This window comes from Oncorhynchus mykiss, chromosome 9 (assembly GCF_057628025.1).
Source record: "Oncorhynchus mykiss isolate SJ-2025 chromosome 9, ASM5762802v1, whole genome shotgun sequence".
Lineage (NCBI taxonomy): Eukaryota > Metazoa > Chordata > Actinopteri > Salmoniformes > Salmonidae > Oncorhynchus > Oncorhynchus mykiss.
The window spans coordinates 42,498,819-42,522,960 of NC_143030.1; the positions used below are offsets into that span (position 1 = coordinate 42,498,819).

The following is a 24,142-nucleotide window of genomic DNA, read 5'->3' on the forward strand; positions in this document are numbered from 1 at the left end:
GTTGACATTCAATAGACTCAAGTTTCTATGTGTTTGTTTCTCTTTTAAATGGTATTGTGTGTCTGTCATTGTTACGTGTCCTGTCCTTATAAGTTATTGATGATGCATGCTGTGATAATACAATTTTCCCAAGTTGGGATAAATAAGGTAATACTCTACACTACTGTACAGTAGATACATTGTGGGTGTGGATACAAGACATTCATACTGAACTACAAGCTAAGTATAGACAGCGAGTATTAGGCCTAACTCAAAATGTAGCAAAGAGTCCAGACTTAGAACTCTTACTGAACAAAATGCCTTCATTCTCTACTGTTAAGATCTGTAGAACAACGTTATAGAAATTACGTTATTCAAGTCACGCCATCTCGTCATATGCTGATGAAAACCTTGTACCATTCAAGCTTTTCCTAAGAATATGAAGAATACCATAATTGTACGATCAACACATTCCCATGGTTGATTTGAATGTAGGCTTATGTGTTGATGTATCTACACGGTATTGTGTCTTTGTCATGAAGGTTATCAAGCTTGTTTCCAAAAGAGCTCAGCTGATTATCAGTGGAGAGTGCCTCAGAGATACCACTGGAAAAACATAGAGATGAAAAGAAGAACATGTGTCAGCGATTGGCCTTAGCATATGTGCAAAATTAGTTGAGACTAGTCTTCAATATGTTTACTCTATGTGTTTTGAGTTTGGAGATTTATATTCTTAGACTCTACAATATCACAACAGTTTCTGAAAAACAGCCCTAGATGTTACACAAAACCCTAGCATGATATGTAGGTGTCCATGTACCCTAGTTCTGCCATCCCCATTTTCAAACACACTCCTCCATCCCTGTGTGGGAGAGTCCATGCTAATGCTAAATCCAGAGTTTGGCTCGTTCCATTACAGAGATGGAGGTGGAGGAAGCGATGCTAATGGCCTTATATGTTATTCAGGGATTCAATGGAATTAAACTGTAATCCCCCAAGAACAGGAAATAGTATAGTGACGACAGTGCATTACATTCCAATGTGGTGCATGTATACAGTCTTAGAATTAGTTGTGACTCTGGGAACCCTGGAGTTCCTCAAGGAACCATTGCTTGTCAATGGTTTCTATTTGCCACTTCGGTTAATTGAGGGGTTCTTGGAGGAACCTTCAATGGTTCAATGTAGCTACGGGATCCTGGAGGAACCCTGGAGTGGAGGCGGGGGTTAGTGGGGGTGTTGCTTCAAGATATATATTTTTGGGCCACCCGTTAGTGTAAATGTAATTCCTGTTTGTCTGTTCTGGTGTATTGTCATCACATGTTAAGGTTGAAAACTGACAGTCTTGTAGCTTCGATGAGTCTAACAGAGGTGTATGAGTTCCTCAAGAGCCTATAAAAATCCCCAAATTGGAATAGTTACCACTTTATTACTGTATGTAATCAGCAATGGTAATAATATTATATTAGAATATGTAATATGCAAAATTATTCAAGGACATTTTTTATTTGCAGTGTACAAACTTAACATGATGAACAGGAATGACATTTACGCTAACGGGTAGAGAAAAATAACTTACCTGAAAGCCACGCCTCCAATAAGCCAGGCCTCCAATCCGATAGGCTGCCAACTCTACAGTATATTATTAAAATGGTTAAAAATGTAAAGGCTCCGGTTTGAACCTTTACACAGGGGTTCCTCGAACACCCTTTTCAGAACTAGAAACGCAACACAAAAGTTTATTCCGTGCACTTTTACTTCTAAGAGCGTAGTTCTGTGAAATGATGGCTAAAGGATGTAACCACAACGCTGACATAAACGATGTGATCTGATTGGCAGGAGAAATGTGACCGTTCAACTGCTTTTGTTTTGCACAGGCAATTGGTGAGAATTATTTCCCTGGTATCTAGTAGCCTACGTGAGGATTGGTTCCGTATGACCCAGTTCATCAAATATGTTGATAAGATTACTTTCAGATCCCATCCAGCTTTAAGGCCTAATTCAGCCTTTACATCTCCATCCTGGCTAACTAAGATAGGCCAAATCAACATGAGGCAGGGGGAAAAAGAAACATGTAATTCTGCACGCTTTTGTCACGTTCTGACCTTTATTTCCGTTGTTTTGTATTTATTTAGTATGGTCAGGGCGTGAGTTGGGTGGGCAGTCTATGTTTGTTTTTCTATGTTTTGGGGCATTTCTATGTTTTCGGCCTAGTATGGTTCTCAATCAGAGGCAGGTGTCATTAGTTGTCTCTGATTGAGAATCATACTTAGGTAGCCTGGGTTGCACTGTTTGTTTGTGGGTGATTGTCTATGTTGATGGCGTGTTTCAGCACAGTCCATATGATTAGCTTCACGATTGTTATTTTGTTTACTGGTTTTGTATAGTGTTCAGTGTTCACTACTTTCTTTATTAAAGATTGACCATGGACACTTACCACGCTGCGTATTGGTCCTCAGATCCATCTCGCCTCTCCTCTTCAGATGAAGAGGAGGACGGCCGTGACAGCTTTTCCAAACTGTGAGATTAGGATGATTCTACATTGAGAACGTCTGCCTTCCACGGGCAAAGTGTGACCAGGGAAAAATCCTCCCAGTGATGACGGCATAGATCCAAATTAGATTCTCTTTCACACTGGAAAAGCTCAATGGTCTGACACAGAACTGGGAAAGAACAGAGTATACACCTGCTCTCTACTCATTTATTTTCATGACTGAAGTGAATATCAGATCATTGTTGTACTAGTGTACAAGTGACAATTCTAAAAATGAATAGGCTTTAGGAATACTCTATAATGTCAGTCTCGGAGGGACTGATTGAAAATGAACATATACTGTACTATTATCCCATTGGTCAGACCTCACTTTTAAAATGTGATTTATCGCTTGGAAACTCTCCAGGTTCAATGAAGGATAAACAAATAAGTCAATTATTCCAGACATGCTTGTACCATTGAGTCAGTGGCAGCTGTGAGATTATTTTATAGTCAATCAATGTGCTGAATGGGAGGCCTGTGGATGTGCTTAACCACAACAGGTGTGGAGCAGCATGAAGGGCTTCTGATCTCAGTCTCTTTCACTCTCTAACACACACACACACATGCTCACATACAAACTCACAATCACACACATACTGTACAGTCACAATGTCGACTCTCTCCTTCACCTTCACCTTCCCCTTCTCTTTCTCCCTGTCTCCCCCCTCTCTCTCCATCTCATTTCCCCCCTTCTCTCCCTAAAACCCTGTCAGTCTCAGAACACATCTGCTTCCCGTGCCACCACTGCTGAGCAAGCAGTGATTTAACCTCTGCTTCCCTTCGCTAGTGATTACAACAACATGACAAAAATACTCCACTAATCTCTTTGAGTACATTCCGCTGAAACATCAAAAATAAGGCAGGACAGAGGCTATATACCTGCTTAAGAAGCTTTAATTTGCCAAGATGGATAATTAATGAATCAATGATGTCATGACACACAGAAGTAAAACATGTTTCCATTCACATTAAATGCTCTCACACAAAGTCTAGTACCTTCGCAGCCTACATTAACATACAGTGCCTTGCGAAAGTATTCGGCCCCCTTGAACTTTGCGACCTTTTGCCACATTTCAGGCTTCAAACATAAAGATATAAAACTGTATTTTTTTGTGAAGAATCAACAACAAGTGGGACACAATCATGAAGTGGAACGACATTTATTGGATATTTCAAACTTTTTTAACAAATCAAAAACTGAAAAATTGGGCGTGCAAAATTATTCAGCCCCTTTACTTTCAGTGCAGCAAACTCTCTCCAGAAGTTCAGTGAGGATCTCTGAATGATCCAATGCTGACCTAAATGACTAATGATGATAAATACAATCCACCTGTGTGTAATCAAGTCTCCGTATAAATGCACCTGCACTGTGATAGTCTCAGAGGTCCGTTAAAAGCGCAGAGAGCATCATGAAGAACAAGGAACACACCAGGCAGGTCCGAGATACTGTTGTGAAGAAGTTTAAAGTCGGATTTGGATACAAAAAGATTTCCCAAGCTTTAAACATCCCAAGGAGCACTGTGCAAGCGATAATATTGAAATGGAAGGAGTATCACACCACTGCAAATCTACCAAGACCTGGCCGTCCCTCTAAACTTTCAGCTCATACAAGGAGAAGACTGATCAGAGATGCAGCCAAGAGGCCCATGATCACTCTGGATGAACTGCAGAGATCTACAGCTGAGGTGGGAGACTCTGTCCATAGGACAACAATCAGTATATTGCACAAATCTGGCCTTTATGGAAGAGTGGCAAGATGAAAGCCATTTCTTAAAGATATCCATAAAAAGTGTGGTTTAAAGTTTGCCACAAGCCACCTGGGAGACACACCAAACATGTGGAAGAAGGTGCTCTGGTCAGATGAAACCAAAATTGAACTTTTTGGCAACAATGCAAAACGTTATGTTTGGCGTAAAAGCAACACAGCTGAACACACCATCCCCACTGTCAAACATGGTGGTGGCAGCATCATGGTTTGGGCCTGCTTTTCTTCAGCAGGGACAGGGAAGATGGATGGGAAGATGGATGGAGCCAAATACAGGACCATTCTGGAAGAAACCCTGATGGAGTCTGCAAAAGACCTGAGACTGGGACGGAGATTTGTCTTCCAACAAGACAATGATCCAAAACATAAAGCAAAATCTACATTGGAATGGTTCAAAAATAAACATATCCAGGTGTTAGAATGGCCAAGTCAAAGTCCAGACCTGAATCCAATCGAGAATCTGTGGAAAGAACTGAAAACTGCTGTTCACAAATGCTCTCCATCCAACCTCACTGAGCTCGAGCTGTTTTGCAAGGAGGAATGGGAAAAAATGTCAGTCTCTCGATGTGCAAAACTGATAGAGACATACCCCAAGCGACTTACAGCTGTAATCGCAGCAAAAGGTGGCGCTACAAAGTATTAACTTAAGGGGGCTGAATAATTTTGCACGCCCAATTTTTCAGTTTTTGATTTGTTAAAAAAGTTTGAAATATCCCATAAATGTCGTTCCACTTCATGATTGTGTCCCACTTGTTGTTGATTCTTCACAAAAAAATACAGTTTTATATCTTTATGTTTGAAGCCTGAAATGTGGCAAAAGGTCGCAAAGTTCAAGGGGGCCGAATACTTTCGCAAGGCACTGTACACTATATGACCAAAAGTATGTAGATACCTGGTCGTCGAACATCTTATTCCAAAATCATGGGCATTAATATGGAGTTGGATCCCCCCTTTGCTGCTATAACAGCCTTCATTTTTCTTAGAAGGCAATCCACTAGACGATGGAATATTGCTGCGGGGACTTGCTTCCATTCAGCCACAAGAGCATTAGTGAGGTCAGGCACTGATGTTGGGTGATTAGGCTTGGCTCGCAGTCAGTGTTCCAATTCATCCCAAAGGTGTTCAATGGGGTTGAGGTCAGGGCTCTGTGCAGGCCAGTCAAGTTTTTCCACACCGATCTCGACAAACCATTTCTCTATGGACCTCGCTTTGTTCAAGGAGGTATTGTCATGCTGAAACAGGAAAGGGCCTTCCCCAAACTGTTGCCACAAAGGTGGAAGCACAAACTCGTCTAGAATGTCATTGTATGATGTAGTGTTAAGATTTCCCTTCACTGGAACTAAGGGGCTTAGCCTGAACGATGAATAAGAGCCCCAGACCATTATTCCTCCTCCACCAAACTTAACAGTTAGCACTATGCATTCAGGCAGGTAGCGTTCTTCTAGCATCTGCCAAACCCAGATTAGTCCGTCTGACTGCCAGATGGTGAAGCGTGATTCATCACTCCAGAGAACGCGTTTCCACTGCTCCAGAGTCCAATGGCGGCAAGCTTTACACCACTCCAGCCGCCTGGCATTGTGCATGGGGATCTTAGCCTTTGTGTGGCTACTCGGCCATGGAAACCTGTTTCTTGAAGCTCCTGATGAACAGTTATTCTGCTGACGTTGCTTCCAGAGGCGGTGTGTAACTCAGTAGTGAGTGTTGCAACCGAGGAAAGACGATTTTGCACTTGGCGGTCCTGTTCTGTGAGCTTGTGTGGCCTACCACTACCGCTGAGCCGTTGTTGCCTAAGATGTTTCCACTTCACTTACAGTTGACCAGGGAAGCTCTAGCAGGGCAGAATATGAAAGTCACTGAGCGCTTCAGTAAAGCCATTCTATTGTCAATGTTTGTCTATGGAGACTGCATGGCTGTGTGTTCGAATTTTATACACCTGTCAGCAACGGTGTGGCTGAAATAGACAAACGCACTAATTTGAAAGGGTTTCCACATACTTTGAATATACAGCACATTTGTAAAGTATTCAGTGCATTCGGAAATTTCTAAAAACCTGTTTTCGCTTTGTCATTTTGGGATATTGTACGAGGAAAAAACATTTTTCATCCATTTTAGAACAAGGCTTGTAAATGTAACAAAATGTGGGAAAAGTCAAGGGGTCTGAATACTTTTCGGAGTGTATTATTTGTTCTCTCACGTTTAATCCGATTGTACAAATAAGAGTGGAACGCGAATGATATAGCAGGAATTCCTTGAAAACATACAGTTGAAGTCAGAAGTTTACATACACTGAGGGGGCATTACTACTTCTACTTAAGAGAGAGAACGATAAACAGATTGAGACAGATTCAAATGGAAAAGACAGGTAATTGTAAATTCTGCCAAAGCGTTACAAAACAAAAAAAATATCAAAAAAGTAGAATGTTTAATTAAAACACATTTTTCAACCACTCCACAAATGTCTTGTTAACAAACTATAGTTTTGGCAAGTTGGTTGGGACATCTACACTGTGCATGACACAAGTCATTTTTCCAGCAATTGTTTACAGACAGATTATTTCACTTATAATTCATTGTATTACAATTCTAGCGGGTCAGAATTTTACGTACACTAAGTTGATTGTGCCTTTAAACAGCTTGGAAAATTCCAGAAAATTATGTCATGGCTTTAGAAGCTTCTGATAGGCTAATTTACACAATTTGAGTCAATTGGAGGTGTACCTGTGGATGTATTTCAAGACCTACCTTCAAACTCAGTGCCTCTTTGTTTGACATCATGGGAAAATCAAAAGAAATCAGCCGAGAAATAGCCGAGAAAAATATTGTAGACCTCTGCAAGTCTGGTTTATCCTTGGAAGCAATTTCCAAGCTTCTGAAGGTACCACGTTCATCTGTACAAACAATAGTACGCAAGTATAAACACCATGGGACCACGCAGCCTTCATACCGCTCAGGAAGGAGACGCGTTCTGTCTCCTAGAGATGAACGTGCTTTGGTACGAAAAGTGCAAATATCGACATAACCTGCTATATCGACATAACCTGAAAGGCCGCTCAGCAAGGAAGAAGCCACTGGTCCAAAACCACCATAAAAAAAGCCAGACTACTGTTTGCAACTGCACATGGGGACAAAGATCATACTTTTTGGAGAAATGCCCTCTGGTCTGATGAAACAAAAATAGAACTGTTTGGCCATAATGACCATCGTTATGTTTGGAGAAAAAGGGGGGAGGCTTGCAAGCCGAAGAACACAATCCCAAACGTGAAGGACGGGGGTGGCAGCATCATGTTGTGGGGGTGCTTTGCTGCAAGAGGGGCTGGTGCACCTCACAAAATAGATGGCATCATGAGGACGGAAAATTATATGGATATATTGAAGCAACATCTCAAGACATCAGTCAGGAAGTTAAAGCTTGGTCGCAAATGGGTCTTCCAAATGGACAATGACCCCAAGCATACTTCCAAAGTTGTGGCAAAATGGCTTAAGGGCAAAAAAGTCAAGGTATTGGAGTTACCATCACAAAGCCCTGACCTCAATCCTATATAAAATGTGTCGGCAGAACTGAAAAAGCGTGTGCGAGCAGGGAGGCCTACAAACCAGTTACACCAGCTCTGTCAGGAGGAATGGGTCAAAATTCACCCAACTTATTGTGGGAAGCTTGTGGAATGCTACCCAAAACATTTGACCCAAGTTAAACAATTTAAAGGCAATGATACCAAATACTAATTGAGTGTATGCAAACTTCTGACCTACTGGGAATGCGATGAAAGAAATAAAAGCTGAAATCAATCATTCTATATATTATTACACTGACATTTCACACTCTTAAAATGCAGTGGTGATACTAACGGACCTAAAACAGGGAATTTTTACTAGGATTAAATATCAGGAATTGTGGAAAACTGAGTTTAAATGTATTTGGCTAAAGTGTATGTAAACTTCCAACTTCAAATATATGTTGTACATAATGCTTTGGAGAATTCCAAAGTAATTGTGAAAGCAGGAGGCAATGGATTGAAGGGGAATTATGCGATACCACAGATGAGCTCTGCCTCTGAGGATGAAGTGGTATATGATTTTTATAATCGAGGCATACTTTTTACGCAACAGATGTCAGGGAATTTCCAAATAGGAAGTGTTGTAGTATCTACCAATTAACACTGAATGTGTTGCTATAGGGAAATTCTAGCACCTCAAACTTGCGAACAGATCTATAACTTATTTTTAACTTTGCTTCCTGATCAGAGCAGGGTACTTCCCATTATCCCCTGCCAGGGTTGGGGAGTAACTGATTACATGTATTCTGATTACAAACAATTTTGACTGTAATCAGTTATGTTACCAGCAGAAATATTGTAATCAGATTACAGATACTTCTAAAAATGTGCTTATTACTTTTTGGATTACTGTTAAAGTAAAAAATGATGTTTGCGGAAAAAACATACAATCAAACGCGTTCGATGGATTCTTTTCTTTTTTTAAGCCTCTTCTTTTGGGAAAGTAATCAGATTACATTACTGAGTTTATGTAATCCCAAAGTTACATTAATGATTACATTTTTGGACAGGTAATTAGAAATGAATTACATTTAGAAAGTAACCTAATGTCCCTTGCAGTGTTACGTTGCCGTGGAAGCTATCTCAATCAGCCCTATATTACTTCGGATGTGCCTCAGCGCTAAACCTCATTGGCCGGTTGATTGAAGCTGCAATGTCTGCACCATCAGCCCGGAGTGTCAGACGTCTCTGCTTGTTATCTTGCACGTAAGGCCAGTTTGGATCCATGGCCTCTGACTCGCCTAGATATGGGTGGGTGGCTCTTAAGACATAATCACAGGTGTTTCCTGCAGGTATGCAGCCTGCCAGGTTGTCATGCTAGGAAAACCATCACACACCAGGGTTTTATTGTTAGGCAAGTCTGGTCTGTGTTACTTTCAAAAGAAGACAATGGCAGATGAGGATTTTTTTTTCTGGACATTGGGGACATTTAAAGAAAATAATGTTATTTAATTTAGTTAAAACCTTTTCAGTGTTGTACTTATGAAGATGGAACTGGACAAGAAACAACCCATGCCTGGCGTTCTCCATTTTAAAAACCCCATAGTGAGCTCGGATACTCTGCTGTCATTTTCTGTTGCACTTCATTTTCCTCAGCTTAGCTCAGGGCTACGGATATCATAGGCTTAGCCTCATTTCATAACTGCTTCTTCTGAAAAAGAGGAACTGCATTGCCTGAGAATCATGGCTGTTTTGGCCTGGATCAGAGGTGTGATGAATGTCTAAATCTTCTTGGTGCACCCGACCAGGGTTTGGAAGAGCTGAGGCTTGTGGAGGGCTAGCCTCAGGCTAATCATCAGTCCTTAGTAATGAAACCTCTGAGGTAGGGATATTTCGAGGGGACCCGTGAACAGGCAAAAACATGTATTTTTTGCAAATAATTAACATCAAGTTAAGTATTCAACATGCTCTCTTAGGAGACGTGAGTTTGTGTGTGTGCTAATGTGAACATATCCACAGTAAGAAGTTACCCTCACATCACCCTCCCCAAACGTCCAACAGGACCCGAGGACGTAGCGACAAGCTCTCATTTCCTCTTTTCAAACGAGACACAGCAGCTTTTGGACATGAGAAAAACTAAATAAGATACTACTGCATTTACCCTAAACACTGAAACGTTCGTTCTGAGAATGACACACCAACTTAACATCCTTTAAAGAAAACCGTCTTAGTATGGATGTTAGTCATCAAGTAAAATAGACCTTAATTGTTACACAATGGACATGCTCCAGCTCTCTGCTGCCTCATCTTCCCCCTTCTCTCTGAGCAGGGTGACTCCGAGTGAGTGACTGGGAAGGGAAGTGGCTGTGTTGTGGTTTCAGAGATCTGGCCCTGCCTCCCGTCCTTCTCTCCATCAGACGGCCTGCATGGCCACAACAGACAGGAAGCCAGGCATCAGAGTGGACAGAGAGCGGATATCTCACCACACCTACAGCCTTGGGGCCCTGTGCTGCACAAGACAACATGACACAGACAGACAGCCAGATAGTGGCTGACTCTGCACTGGACTTGATATTCTTCATTGTAAATGTTGAGTGATGGAGTGTTGACTGAAAGTAGCCTAAGCTTTGGCACAGCCAACCTGAATAACAATAAGACGCTAATAACACAAGAATACATAGCACATTTGAAAGTAAAAAATATACACAATATATTTGTTGTATAAACTTGTACATAAATGTCTTGTACATTTAGTTTTACATACTGTACATACTGTAATCGGTCAATTTCACATCCTTCATGATTCAGAGAAAAGGTCACCCGTTACCAAGCGAATCTTATGTACATCTTTTACAAACCCATACCAAATAAACACAGCCCTCTGATGCGTTTCAGATGCCGTAACAAGATACAGATGTGCTGTATATAAAATCCCTGAAAATGTCTCTCCGTGAGGTAAGAAAAAAAAAATTGGCATCATTATCACGCGTTTCCTTTCATTCCGTCTCTCTCTCTCTCATTCGCTGAAACATTCAACTTCGATTACTGGCAAATACAGAACAGATCAAAACACACTGTGTTTCCTTTAACATGGTTCCGCCACAGGAAGAGTAGCTGCAGGCTGAAGATTGTGTCTATACGTGACTGTTACATGACTTAATAAACAAGGTAAAAATGTCCATTATGGATCATAACTTCGATATACAAGTCATTCATGGCAAGCATGGCAAATGACAATCCAATACCATACCCAGTTCCTTGGTTAAAGAGAGTTAAGTGTTAACTTAGAGGGTATCGGAAAGGCCACAGGAACAACAGGCATAAGAGGTACAGTATACAGAAGTTAAACTTGATTACATGCAAACAATGCAATGTTATTATAATTACCACAATTTACAAGAGCTTTGCAAAAAAAATAAAAAAAATAATGTGTTTCATCTTTAATATTTTGCAAGAGGGTGACCCTCTCCATTCAACAAAGGAAAAACTAACATAATGTACGGCGTTCTTACATTATGGAATAGAAAAAAACTAAATGTTTACTTTGAAGATGACAGCAAAGTAGAGAACATAACATTGGCGGACAAGTGCTTTCAATGATCACTCCCTTCTGATGTTAACTGCAAATGACGACATCTAGAACAGTCATCAATAGGAATGTTACAAAGTCGTTCAAGGCCAACCTAAAGTAGCCCAGGCCCCTCAGCAAGAGTACCATTCAAAATATCTCCGTTTGGTCCCAGAAAACAATGATTCACATTCTGCTTGGCCAACTACTCCCTTCAGAACAAGGCATTAGCCACAGTTGTTCTGAAAACAACTTGACACATCCACTTTCCAGCGGGTGAATATGAAATAACAGTCCCCCCCCCCCAATCGAGTTACCTCATAATAATTACATTTCTTGCAATAACCATTGCAAACCACCATTCACTATTATACACACTAAGCCTGTTGGATTACTTGAGTAAAACATTAAAAGGGATACTTCTGAATTTTGGGACTTCCCCAGAGTCAGATGAACTCGTCCATACCATTTGTATGTCTCTGCGTACAGTTTGAAGGAAGTTGCTAACTAGCGGTAGCGCAATTACTGAAAGTCTATGGTTAGCATTGGTTCACAAAACTTCCTCTAACTTCCCTCATACTTGACACAGAGACATAAACATGGTATCCACACGTTCATCTGACTCTGGGGGAAGTAGATAAAGGGCCTTGTTGCCAAAATCCCGAAGTATCCCTTAAGGCATCAGACAGAGCATGTACTGTTTTAAGCATAATGGCGGACACCATGTTCTATGAAAATCCATACTGAAATCACTTGCTTGACAGGTGAGTCTTCCCAGTCTCCACAAGCTGGAGTGCCAGGTGCATTTTCTTTTTCATTGACAGGCTACAAAATACCCTGGCGACACTGATGAAACAACATGGCCACCAAACCAGTCTTCTCCGTTTCCTCACGTTGACTCCAGCGTGTCCAGCTGGAACACATTGTGATTGGTCGGTGTGGTGAAGTAAAGCTGCTCATTGGACGAGGAGCGGTTGTCACATGGGCTGTTTAGCCCCAGTGTCCTCTCAAAGTCCAGCAGCTGGCCCATGAAGTTGAAGTTGGGGGAGATGTTGGACTTCTTCCTCTTGACAAAGTCGTAGGCGTCATTGAGTGACAGGTTGAGCCTCTGCATCAGGTAGGCCACGGTCACGGTAACGGAGCGGCTGATGCCAGCCAGACAGTGTACCAGGACGCCACACTGCTTGGACCGAGCCTCATCTACAGGTACAAGTGAGGAAGAAGGTCAGCATGGGTCAAATAGCACTGGCTGTTTGATCAGAACACATAACCCTAAGACTCTCTGGGTGTGGGGTCCAACAAAGAAGAGGTCATATGGCCGTACACAGAGGTAAACATGTAAGCCTACATCTTAATGTTTGCTCACAAGGATCAAGGGAGACAGTAAGTAGACCTTTACCTTTGTTGAATGACACACCTCCCTTCAAAAGGAATATTATGTATAGTGAGCTAAATCGCAGGCATTCCACAACCCTCTATTATGGAGTCACATTAAAACACCATTCTTTAGATTCTTTGTGATTTATGTTGCTGTTGAAAGGCGTAATCCTACGTACACAATTCAAGCTAAATTTATGTGACACCCCAGAGCATGACCCAAGGCTGTGTGTCACCGAACGTTTTCACATCCTCTGCTTAATTATGACAGTGCCACATGCAGACTACTGATGCTACTGACTACTGATCGGAGTTGTCAGTCCTCACCTTAGCTAGCTAGTCTTCGTTGTGTGCTGCTGTACGCCTTTGACGTTGAGGTTTATTAGTTCTACAGTAAACATCCACTTCAATCTACACAAGAACAGGCCACAATATCCTCTTTCCAGCCGAGAGAAGTCAGCAAACAAGTATGGCGAAACGCCCTGCACTAAACCTAACCCACAACCAGGATGTGTCAGACTCATGACCTGATAACCAAACACAGGCAGCCACAGAGAGTGGAAGCCATGTTTCCTTCTTCTACCACTAAACCCCCACCGACAAAACTATCACACAACAAGCCTGGAAACACCATTAGCACAAGAATGTTTCAGGTGCTGCTGTGGGTTTCAGTAAGTTTTTTAAAAGATTTGCCCCCCCATCTTAAAATAACAGACATACGACACTAGCAATGATCCAGGAAGTTCCTCGAGGTCAGCGCTCAGTAGCAAGGGACTTCATTCCAGCTCTCTTTTAAGAAGTTATGTTGAATTGGGACATTGATAACCGGAATTGAAAATCTAAGTAAAAGCCCTAGGTTCATCACACAAGGGGATTTCAGTGATGAGCAATGCTATTTGGGTATATACCAGGAACTGAGAGATAATAATGATTCATATCGTAATCAAAATATGACTAAAGTAAAACAAGAACATTAGGTGGCTAGCAACCAACTTCCTATTTCTCACTGTAATAAACAGAAGTGTATGATATTTACGTCATTTAGCAGATACTCTTATCCAGAGCAAAAAAAAATGCATATATTTTCATACTGGTCCCTTTCGGGAATTGAACGCACAACAATGGTGTTGCATGTGCCATGCCCTACCAACTGAGCTACACGGGACATCATATACTCTGTGTGCCTGTTTATAATTTCCTATAGGCCTCATTCATCAAATATATTAACTCTTGGAACACAGTGTGATCGATCAGGTTCTCTTCCACCTAGTCGGCTACTCACCGATGAAGGATATGGCCTCTGGAAAGAACTGGGACAGGTTCTGACTCCAGTGGTCGGAGATGGGGATCTGCTTGTACTTGAAGAGGCCGTCATGTTCAAACATGTTGGGGAGGTTGGGCGTGACGTTCAGGATGTACTTGATGTTGTACTGGCCCAGCACATCCAGGTTGGTTGAGTCTTTGGCACAGCCCAGGTAAAGGTAGGGGAGGATCTGGACTGGGAAGGCAGGTTGGTTGTTGGGAAGGGGGCTCTCCTCAGACTCGGTCGCACTGCTCGGCTCGCGGTCCGACTCACCATCGGAGAGGTCGGAACTGATCCGGAGACTTCCAAAGCCTAGGACGGACAGCGGTGGAGAAGAGCTGGGACAGCAGCTGTCCAGAAGGGTCTCACAGTGCTCCGAGTACTCGGTCTGAAACTTCACAAATCCCCCTAAGATCAAAAGAGCCAAGGAGTTATAATGTTGTTTATTAATTGTGTTATCCTATGCACCTCAGCCAAGCAATATATTCATATAATTATTTTCTATCATTCAAAGTGTAACAACTGCACAGAGATTGAGAATAAATATTATTTATTTGAGTTGATATAATACGTGACATGTGGTCTAATGACGTAATAGGCTATAATTTATTTGGATTATTATGAATAACATGAGTAACGTGATCAGGGCTGAGTAAATAACAATTTCATGCTATGTATACTATAACTAAGAACTGCATTGGCAATAGCTCTCTCCTTCACAGCAGACCATTCATGAAATGCATGCCCTTTTCCTGTAGTAGCAAAACATGGCGCAGCCATTTTGGAATTTTAATTGACACTCTCAGTCACACTACTTCTCAAAGTTTCAGAGATAATGATGTACATTCAAAACTAAGATGTATCATACATACCATCTATCTATATAATTAAGATGTATTCATTGGAGTTGTTTGTCGTAATATTTATGAAAACATTTTTTTACAATTTGTACCCTATTTTACATACAGTGCCAGGAAAGTTAAGACTACTATAGGCTACGTTTCCCAAAACAACTTGAAAAACAATATGGCAAACATTTAACTTGCCTTCCAGGTAATATGCTTTACAGCCGTCGTCCCATAGTTTCTGAAGAAGTAGTCCCAGAACCGAACCAGTGGCCCCATCCTGCCAGTCCACAGTGCACTCATCGTACAGAATCACTGTATCCGTATTACAACGTCTAACGAATTTCTCCTTGTCTTCGTGGTTGGGGATGATAGTTCGGATGGGTATGTTGCCTTTCTTGAACCTTCGCAGCATCAACCCTGGTATGGCCAAATTGATGGCCGTTTCTATGTGGGATGATTCATAAAGTTCGTGCGATCGGCAGTCCAACAGAAGCAGCGAACTTCCCCCGGATTCCAACTCTACCTGCAGCCATTCCACGCTTTTACTCGGCGTCACATTAGTCATATCGAACGAAATATCATGTTACATTCATGCAAGTAACACACAAATGTCGCTACATTGTACACCGAGTGGCGGCTAACTTCGCAGGGCAAACACTGTAACGTGTTAACTTCAAACATCAAATCTCAAATGTTGCGATAATGACATACTTCTAATGTATCACTTTCTTTAGAGCGGGAGCGTTGATTTCCCTACTCCAATGTCCATCTGACCTTGTAGGTTACTCACCACTTATCCACTCGCCCAGGGAAGCAAATACTAGTACATTTCCCCCCTGTGAAATAATAACACCAGACATTAAATATACGATCAACTTTCTACACTGACAATCGCACTAGTTGGAACACGTTCTCCTTTTTGCCATTCCGATGCAGAGGAAATGTAGTTGACAGTGGAGAAACTCAAGAGGGAGGTGCTTCAATTTAAAGACATAGAAGGAGATTGCTAAATGTGTTTTATGGTCCCTCCTATAGGCTATTACTGTGTAATCAATAACCTATTGGGTAGTGTAAAATATATCACTAGCCACTTTAAACAATGCTACCTGATATAATGTTTACATACCCTACATTATTCATCTCATATGTATATGTATATACTGTACTCTATATCATCTACTGCATCTTTATGTAATACATGTATCACTAGCCACTTTAACTATGCCACTCTGTTTACATACTCATCTCATATGTATATACTGTACTCGATACCATCTACTGTATCTTGCCTATGCCGCTCTGTACCATCACTCATTCAGATATCTTTATGTACATATTCTTTATCCCCTTACACTTGTGTCTATAAGGTAGTAGTTTTGGAATTGTTAGCTAGATTACTTGTTGGTTATTACTGTATTGTCGGAACTAGAAGCACAAGCATTTCGCTACACTCGTATTAACATCTGCTAACCATGTGTATGTGACAAATACAATTTTATTTTATTTGATTTGATTTAGTGTTTTATGATGTTGACCGTTTTTCAAATGATGAAATTAGGCCTACTGAAAATGCATTGTTCAATTGCATTATTAAAACAGGTCTATTCACTCATTTATGATGTTAAAAAAGTAAACTGTACAGCATAATTCATTGCAGCCCCACTACCTTCTCTTTTGACGTTTGTACGCAGTGGTGGTTCTATTCTTGGTCAATGTGTGGTCATATCAATGTAAATATTTGCATATGAACTAAACACAGTTCCACAGTTTAGCCTTGATGATCGTTTTACTGGATGCTTGCCACAACACAATATTTGAGATTATATCCTGTTACATCATTGAACCTCATCCTCTCCATTCTCATGTCATGCTGGTTTTGAACAGGGCTCGGTTGATTTGGGATTCTGATGTTGCGTGTACAGTCCCCTAAATTGTCTGCTCTCCTTTGATCATGTTGTATAGAATTCCACGCAATTACTAGTGTGCTGGTGACACTGTCTGTGATTTATTTAGAATTCAAGGCACACTTAACCAGCATGACTACCACAGCATTCTGCAGCGATACGCCATCCCATCTGGTTTGCTCTTAGTGGGACTACAATTAGTGCTCTTAGTGGGACTACATTGTTTTTCAGGATGATAATGACCCAAAAACACACCTCCAGGCTGTGTAAAGGATTGTTGACCAAGAAGGAGAGTGATGGAGTGCTGCATCAGATGACTTGAACTCCACAATCACCCAACCTCAACCAAGTTGAGATGGTTTGGGATGAGTTGTGAAGAGTGAAGAAAAAGTAGCCAACATGTGCTCAGCATACTCCTTCGAGACTGTTGGAAAGCACTCCAGGTGAAGCTGGTTGAGAGAATGCCAAGAGTGTGCAAAGCTGACATCAAGGCAAAGGGTGGCTATTTTGAAGAATCTAAAACATATTTTGATGTGTTAAACACTTTTTTGGTTACTGCATGATTTCAATTGTGTTTTTTCATAGTTTTGATGTCCTCACTATTCTACAGTGAAGAGAATGACTAGGTGTGTTCAAACTTTTGACTGGTACTGTATGTCTTGCCAGAAGATATATTTTGCTCTCCTTCTTTCATAAAAAAAAACAGAGGATTTTGTGTTTTGTTATCATCACATTGTGGACTACAAAGACGATGATTTCTGTGGCAAGAATCCGCAGGACCACCCTCAGTGTCTGTTTTTGTGTGTGAGAGAAAGAGAATGTGTGTGTGTGTGCTAAAGAGAGAGAGGGAAAGAGTGTGTTTGTGTTGAGTGCAATGGGAAGCCAGCCATTCAGCTCATCTGTCTGTGCACGTGAGTGGGGGAGACACAGATGTGCAGCGCTCGCAGGATTAATGCAAAAAGGAGGGGAGCAGAGCTGAACCTGCATTCTCTCTCTCTCTCTCTCTCTCTCTCTCTCTCTCTCTCTCTCTCTCTCACACACGTGTGTTGTCTTCTCACCCACATGCATGCACCCTGTTTTCTCCCCAGAGAGTGTGCAGTGCAGAGGCATGGGTCCTGCCTCTGTTCTGCCCTGATAAGGAACTGCAGGGTGTGCATTTAATCTATGATGAATGATGTAGGTGTAAGACAATTTGGTCGAATGCAGAACGTAGTGTACAGAACATTCTGCCAAGTGCACTAGTGGTGCTGGTCGCTTGACTAGTACACTCAGAGAAGCATTCCAATTACATAATAATCTCAGAATGTGAGCTCATGGTAATTCTCTCTCTCTCTCTCTCTCTCTCTCTCTCTCTCTCTCTCTCTCTCTCTCAGGAACAGCAGGAATATCTTTGATTTGCAGGATCCTGGCTTTGCATGTCGAGAGCGTTGCTTCGAACCCTCTCCCTCACCCCATTATGTACAACGCTCTTGTCATGTGCAGATGTTAAGTGTGTAGCAGAGGAGGCTGGTGGGAGGAGCTTTATCAGGACAGGCTCATTGTTATGGCGTGGTTGATGTGGTTGATGTGTTTGATACCGTTCCAATAATTCCAGCCATTCCAACGAGCCCGTTCTCCTATAGCTCCTCCCAACAGCCTCTTCTGGCATGTAGGTAACCCTCGTAAATAATAGAGTGACGGCTTTAACCATGGCACTTTTTCACGTTTTTAAACGGCTTCAACTCTACACTAGAGAATGTGGACAGACGAAATTAGATGGTTTCTTTCATATTTATATCTTGACAAATTAACATTAACGTTAAAACGGTTCCAAACGTATTGTCTTCAAAACATTGATTAACCCTTAGACCAAGGAGATGGTGGTGCGTGTTGCATTATTCCCGTCTAGTGTCACATTGCAATTGCTGCACTCACGGTAAATGAGGCAACCCGACTCCTTGAAATAAGGTGCGCTGGTGCTCCCTCTGGTGGAAAGAAGAAAGGCATGTTGAATGCACCGATCAGCTACACTGTGATGTGCGAATATGCTACGATCACGATGATATTCACACACTTTGATAGTGTGTCAAATGGAACCCCAAGTAGTGACCCGAGTTATGAAGGGTCTCATGACCAAGTGGCCTTACGCATATGAAGTGTAAAAGTACTAAGGAGCAAATGGAAATTGCATGTTGAGCTCAAGCTTATGCCAAGGTCGCACAGAAGAATTGGTTGTGCAAGAGCCCTCCAGAAGGCCAATGATAGTATTTGACACTTACCGCCAACTCCACCCCAAATTCCAGCCCCTCCTCTCTGGCGGCAAGTATAGGCAACCAAAAGTCAAAACAAACAGAGCCAGGGACTCTTTTATTTCAAATTCAATACTGTAACTTAATAAAATGTTGGACTAATAGCACTTTAGCACTTGCACATGAATTAACATGTTCAAGCAGGCCATTTTTTGACATTTCTATCATGAACCTGCACTTATCCAGTCTACTTGCTCACAAATATCCTTCGCGATTTTAATGTTGCTTTTTAATGTGTCTGGTCTGCATGTATTGTGAATGCTGCAAAAATGAATGGCCTCTTTGAGGACATTAAAGCTTTCTGAATCTGTTAAGCACTAATGTGTAATATGCTGGAATGATGACTCTCCATTTGAAGCCTTCTAAACCTAGATTAGTTAGAGTCAAAACAGTGAATGAGTGTCGTCAATTCAAGAGGTGACTTGTTCTGCTCCGCCTGAGAGTCTTTTGCTAACGTTAAAGGAGCAATTATTGAAGGCCCAGAGTTACATGGAGGTGCATGAAGGGGCACAATGCTACATTCTTCAACACGTTGAAACACAGTTAAGAGGGGGATTTTACTATGATTTAGGTGTTGGCTCAAGGGTGCTGTTAGAGGAATAGGCACACCCCAAGGTTAACATCTACGAAAAATGACTTACATATTGACATAGAAATTCATTTGCAACTTCTGAAAAACATTGAATGCGTGTAGGTTCTATCCCTTTGGACCAACTGTATCCAAGTCCTCCATGTCAGAAAAACATTCTAAAATGCGTAGGGAAAAGAGTTACACAACGTGTGTTCTCACAGTGGTTGCAGATTTGCTGAATCCCTCCGGTGAGGTGTGGCAGAGCAGAGGTTATGTTTAATGTTTGTCAAAGCTGATATTTGGTTGAGATAATGTTAAATAATATAATTTCCAGTTGCTCAAAACACAGCATAATAGCCAAAGCATAACTTTCCCCAACCATTTACTTGTAAATAAGAATATTTCATAAATGGTGATAGAATTATACATAGATAAGAGAACAAATATCTTAAAATATCATTTCTGGGGTTAAAATGTTAGGCCCTGGCCGATATCATGTTACTCATGCCGATGACTTCTCTCTCTCTGTCATCAGCTCAAAATCTAGCGGCTGCTGGCAGAAGTTACACTCCCCTGACGAGTGAAGCTTCAGCTCCAGACCTACCTCCTTCCAGGCCTTCACCAGATGCTCTGTGGAGAGAAAAACATTCATATTTAATCAATCACAATTGTAACTACTGGATTCAAAACCACAAAGACTCATTGGGGTGTGTGCTTACCGAAAAAGTACTGCATTATCTGGGGTGTGTGATGTGGGGTGGGGGCGATGCGGAGGCCCTCCTCTCCCCGGGCCACCATGGGGTAATTGATGTCTTGCACGTAGATGTGGTAGCGAGACATCATGATGTCACACACGTCTGTATTCTTCGCAGGGTCCACCACCTGGAACAAGGGGTCAAAGATTAATCATCAGGTGATAATATAAATTGCTTTCTTCAGGGATGAAATATAACATCCAAAGTTGATAGGATTTTCCGTCTCTCGTTTCCATGGTTTGAATCTCGATTAACAGGCCAGGCTTACCCTGACAGGGATGATGTGGCTGGGGCAGTGGACCGTGGACTGAGGCCATCAGCATCTGGTGCAGCAGCTTGATGTTCCTCTGGTGTTTCCTGCGCAGCACGCGGCCCTCCTCCCCATTCAGGGTCTGGATGGACTCCCGGGCCAAGGCCAACAGCATGGGGGGCAGCGAGGTGAAGATGAAGCCTACTGCGTAGGAGCACACAGTGTCCACCAGGGCACCAGGGCACCAGGGCATTGGTACCGACGATGTAGCCGCCAACTAAACCAAGCGCCCTACCTGTGAAGAATAAATGAGGTAAGGTAAGGCATAAACCAGGTAAAGATGTATTTAATTAATATGACGGTCTGGGTGAGTTAAATATTTGATAAACACCCATATTAATTTGAGCTTTTTTTTTCTCTTTCGGAGAGTGTTTATCAACCATTAATTGTTGCAATTTTTTAAAAACAGATTTTTCAAATGTTCATCCACTTTTTGAATGAAGGTTTGTGAACTAATGTGTGTATGATTTTTTTGGATTGAAAGCGGTGGAAAAAGTACTCAATTGTCATACTTAAGTAAAAGTAAAGATACCTTAATAGAAAATGATTCAAGTAATAGTGAGTCACCCAGTAAAGTACTACTTGAGTAAAAGTCTAAAAGTCTAAGTATTTGGTTTTAAATATACTTAAGTATAAATAGTAAATGTAATTGCTAAAATATATCAAAAGCAAAAGTATAAATGATTTCAAATACCTTATATTAAGCAAACCAGACGGCACTATTTTCTTGCCAGGGGCACACTCCAACACTCAGACATCATTTACAAACGAAGAGAGTGTTTAGTGAGTCCGCCACGTCAGGGGCAGTGGGGAAGACCAGGGATATTCTCTTGATAAGTGCGTGAATTAGATAATTTTCCGGTTTAAAATTGACTTTTGGGGCTCAAGTAAAATGTATATTATTTTCTTTCGGTATGTACAGTAGTAGAGTAAAAGTAAAAGTTGTCAAAAATATAAATAGTTCAGTACAGAAAACCCCCAAAACTACTTAAGTAGTACTTTCAACTTTCAAAACAAGACAGCCTATAGGGAGGAGGTCAGAGACCTGGCCGGGTGGTGCCAGAATAACAACCTATCCCTCAACGTAACCAAGACTAAGGAGATGATTGTGGACTACAGGAAAAGGAGGACCGAGCACGCCCCCATTCTCATCGACGGGGCTGTAGTGGAGCAGGTTGAGAGCTTCAAGTTCCTCTGTGTCCACATCAACAACAAACTAGAATGGTCCGAACACACCAAGACAGTCGTGAAGAGGGCATGACAAAGCCTAATCCCCCTCAGGAAACTAAAAGATTTGGCATGGGTCCTGAGATCCTCAAAATGTTCTACAGCTGCAACATCGAGAGCACTGGTTGCATCACTGCCCGGTACGGCAATTGCTCGGCCTCTGACCGCAAGGGACTACAGAGGGTAGTGCACACGGCCCAGTACATCACGGGCTAAGCTGCCTGCCTTCTAGGACCTCCACACCAGGCGGTGTCAGAGGAAGGCCCTAAAAATAGTCAAAGACCCCAGCCACCCTAGTCATAGACTGTTTTCTCTAGTACCGCATGGCAAGCGGTACCGGAGTGCCAAGTCTAGGACAAAAAGGCTTCTCAACAGTTTTTATCCCCAAGCCATAAGACTCCTGAACAGGTAATCAAATGGTTACCCGGACTATTTGCATTGTGTGCCTCCCCCAACCCCTCTTTTTACGCTGCTGCTACTTTCTGTTTATCATATATTCGTAGTCACTTTAACTATACATTCATGGACATACTACCTCAATTGGGCCAACCAACTAGTGCTCCCACACATTGGCTAACCGGGCTATCTGCATTGCTATCTGCGTCCATGGAGAGCACCATCTCAAAGGCCACAATCATAAGGGTGGTAGGGTCAGACTTAAGTAGCAGCACTATTACATGTTTGATGTCGTTGTGATGGAAGATTCACTTCTTGGCCCCGCTGTTCCTTCTACCCTGCATCACATCATTCTGTCCATGAGCATGTCATAGAATGTAAAATGAATCTACTATAGAACCCGGGAAAGAACAAGGGTATGAAAAACTATTCCGTTTGGATCAGTCATAATCGGTCTTCTCACCTTTGTGCCCCACTCACATGATGGCCTGAAAGGCTCTGGGTCGCCGGCTCATGCCCAGGTCGTCATTGCTGCACCACACAGACACGTCTCTCTTCATGAGAAGCGACTCTGAGCAGTTGTCTGCCATGGGGAAGGACTTGGCGCGCCCTTTCACCGTAGTAAACATCCGGTAGCTGTGATCTTTCTTCCTGGCGTCAATCTTCTTCTCAAAGAACTTGTGGTAGTGGAAGTTGGCACACGCTGCAAGAGAAATAACGACGGGTAAGGTCTTTGTCACTGTAGTTTGGATGCAGCCTCTTTCTAAAATCAGGGATGCCTGAACAGTCGATACACAAAAATATAACGTGTAGCCCCAAGTGTACCAGGATACATGTGAGCAGGTGTTTACCTTCGTGCAGGTTGTCTCGTAGTAAGTGAGAGACCTTAGGGGGACGCTGTTTCAGCATGTTCTTCAGGGTACCTGGGTCGGCCCTGTCAGCATTGATTGGGACCCACAGCGGGATACACCTTGGACTCAGACTTCTCTGTATCAATAAAGGGGGATGAAGACGGTTTAAAAGAGTGATCAACTAGACTCCTACAGTAGCAAAACCACTTCCACCTCACCTAGGTAGCTTTTACGAGTGGTTCTACTAGACTAGGTGTAGTATGACAAAAGTCCTGGGATTTCTTGAAAGGTGACTATCCACACCAAGCTTTCATAACACACATATAACTGCTTACACAACTGAGTGGAAAAGGTCAAAGACCGCTCGCATTCTTACCTGTGTAGACTGTACTCCTGTCCTGTATTTCCTCTGACAGCTCGATGCGGGCCTCCCTCACCACGTTGGTGTTCTTCTGCACCATTTCAGCCACCAGGAAGGGGAATTTGGAGCACACCGGCTGGCCAGCATGGGGCATTGGGTGGCCCGGGGGTAGCTGGACCACCTGCTCTGACTCTACCATCAACAACAGGAGGACATTTGATTAACTTAAATACATGTATCCGTCTTTGATTGAATTGTGTAGGCCTATTAGTGCACTGAGGAAAATATGAAAATACACCGAGCAGAAATATAAACTCAACATGCAAAAATTACAAATATTTTGCTGAGTTACAATTCACGTAAGGAAATCAATATACCCTCATGAAGACAGCTAGTCTGTCGAAACGTTGGAAATGAGATTATTAAATGATTTAATCTGAGCTCCTAGAGTGTGCGGCTCTCCTTTTCGTTTTCATGTAAGGAAATCAGTCAATTTAATTACATTCATTCGACCCTAATCTATGGATTTCACATGACTGGGAATACAGTTATGCATCTGTTGGTCACAGATACCTTAAAAGAAAAGGGAGGGTGTGGATCAGAAAACCAGTC

At 42.1% G+C, this 24,142-nt stretch overlaps 1 protein-coding gene and 1 pseudogene across 1 annotated transcript; both read right to left on the reverse strand.

Moving 5' to 3' along the window:
- Window positions 1-10,456: 10,456 nt before the first annotated feature.
- On the reverse strand, window positions 10,457-15,848 carry LOC110532001 (dual specificity protein phosphatase 7). The gene is made up of 3 exons (XM_021615572.3): window positions 15,066-15,848; window positions 13,999-14,427; window positions 10,457-12,539 (listed from the first exon to the last, which is right to left on the reverse strand). The coding sequence occupies exons 1-3, from the start codon at window positions 15,430-15,432 to the stop codon at window positions 12,229-12,231; spliced, it is 1,107 nt and encodes a 368-aa protein (XP_021471247.1). The 5' UTR covers window positions 15,433-15,848; the 3' UTR covers window positions 10,457-12,228.
- Window positions 15,849-20,106: 4,258 nt separating this feature from the next.
- Window positions 20,107-23,729, reverse strand: LOC110531161 (5-aminolevulinate synthase, non-specific, mitochondrial-like; annotated as a pseudogene).
- Between the last annotated feature and the right edge of the window lie 413 nt (window positions 23,730-24,142).

Excerpts from the sequence above, each read along its gene's own strand:
- LOC110532001 (XM_021615572.3), bottom strand. The coding sequence starts at position 15,432 with ATGACTAATGTGACGCCGAGTAAAAGCGTGGAATGGCTGCAGGTAGAG. Across the intron at positions 14,428-15,065 it reads TAAAGCATATTACCTGGAAG|GGGGATTTGTGAAGTTTCAG; the intron begins GCAAGTTAAATG and ends TTTTGATCTTAG. Across the intron at positions 12,540-13,998 it reads AGAGGCCATATCCTTCATCG|ATGAGGCTCGGTCCAAGCAG; the intron begins GTGAGTAGCCGA and ends TTGTACCTGTAG.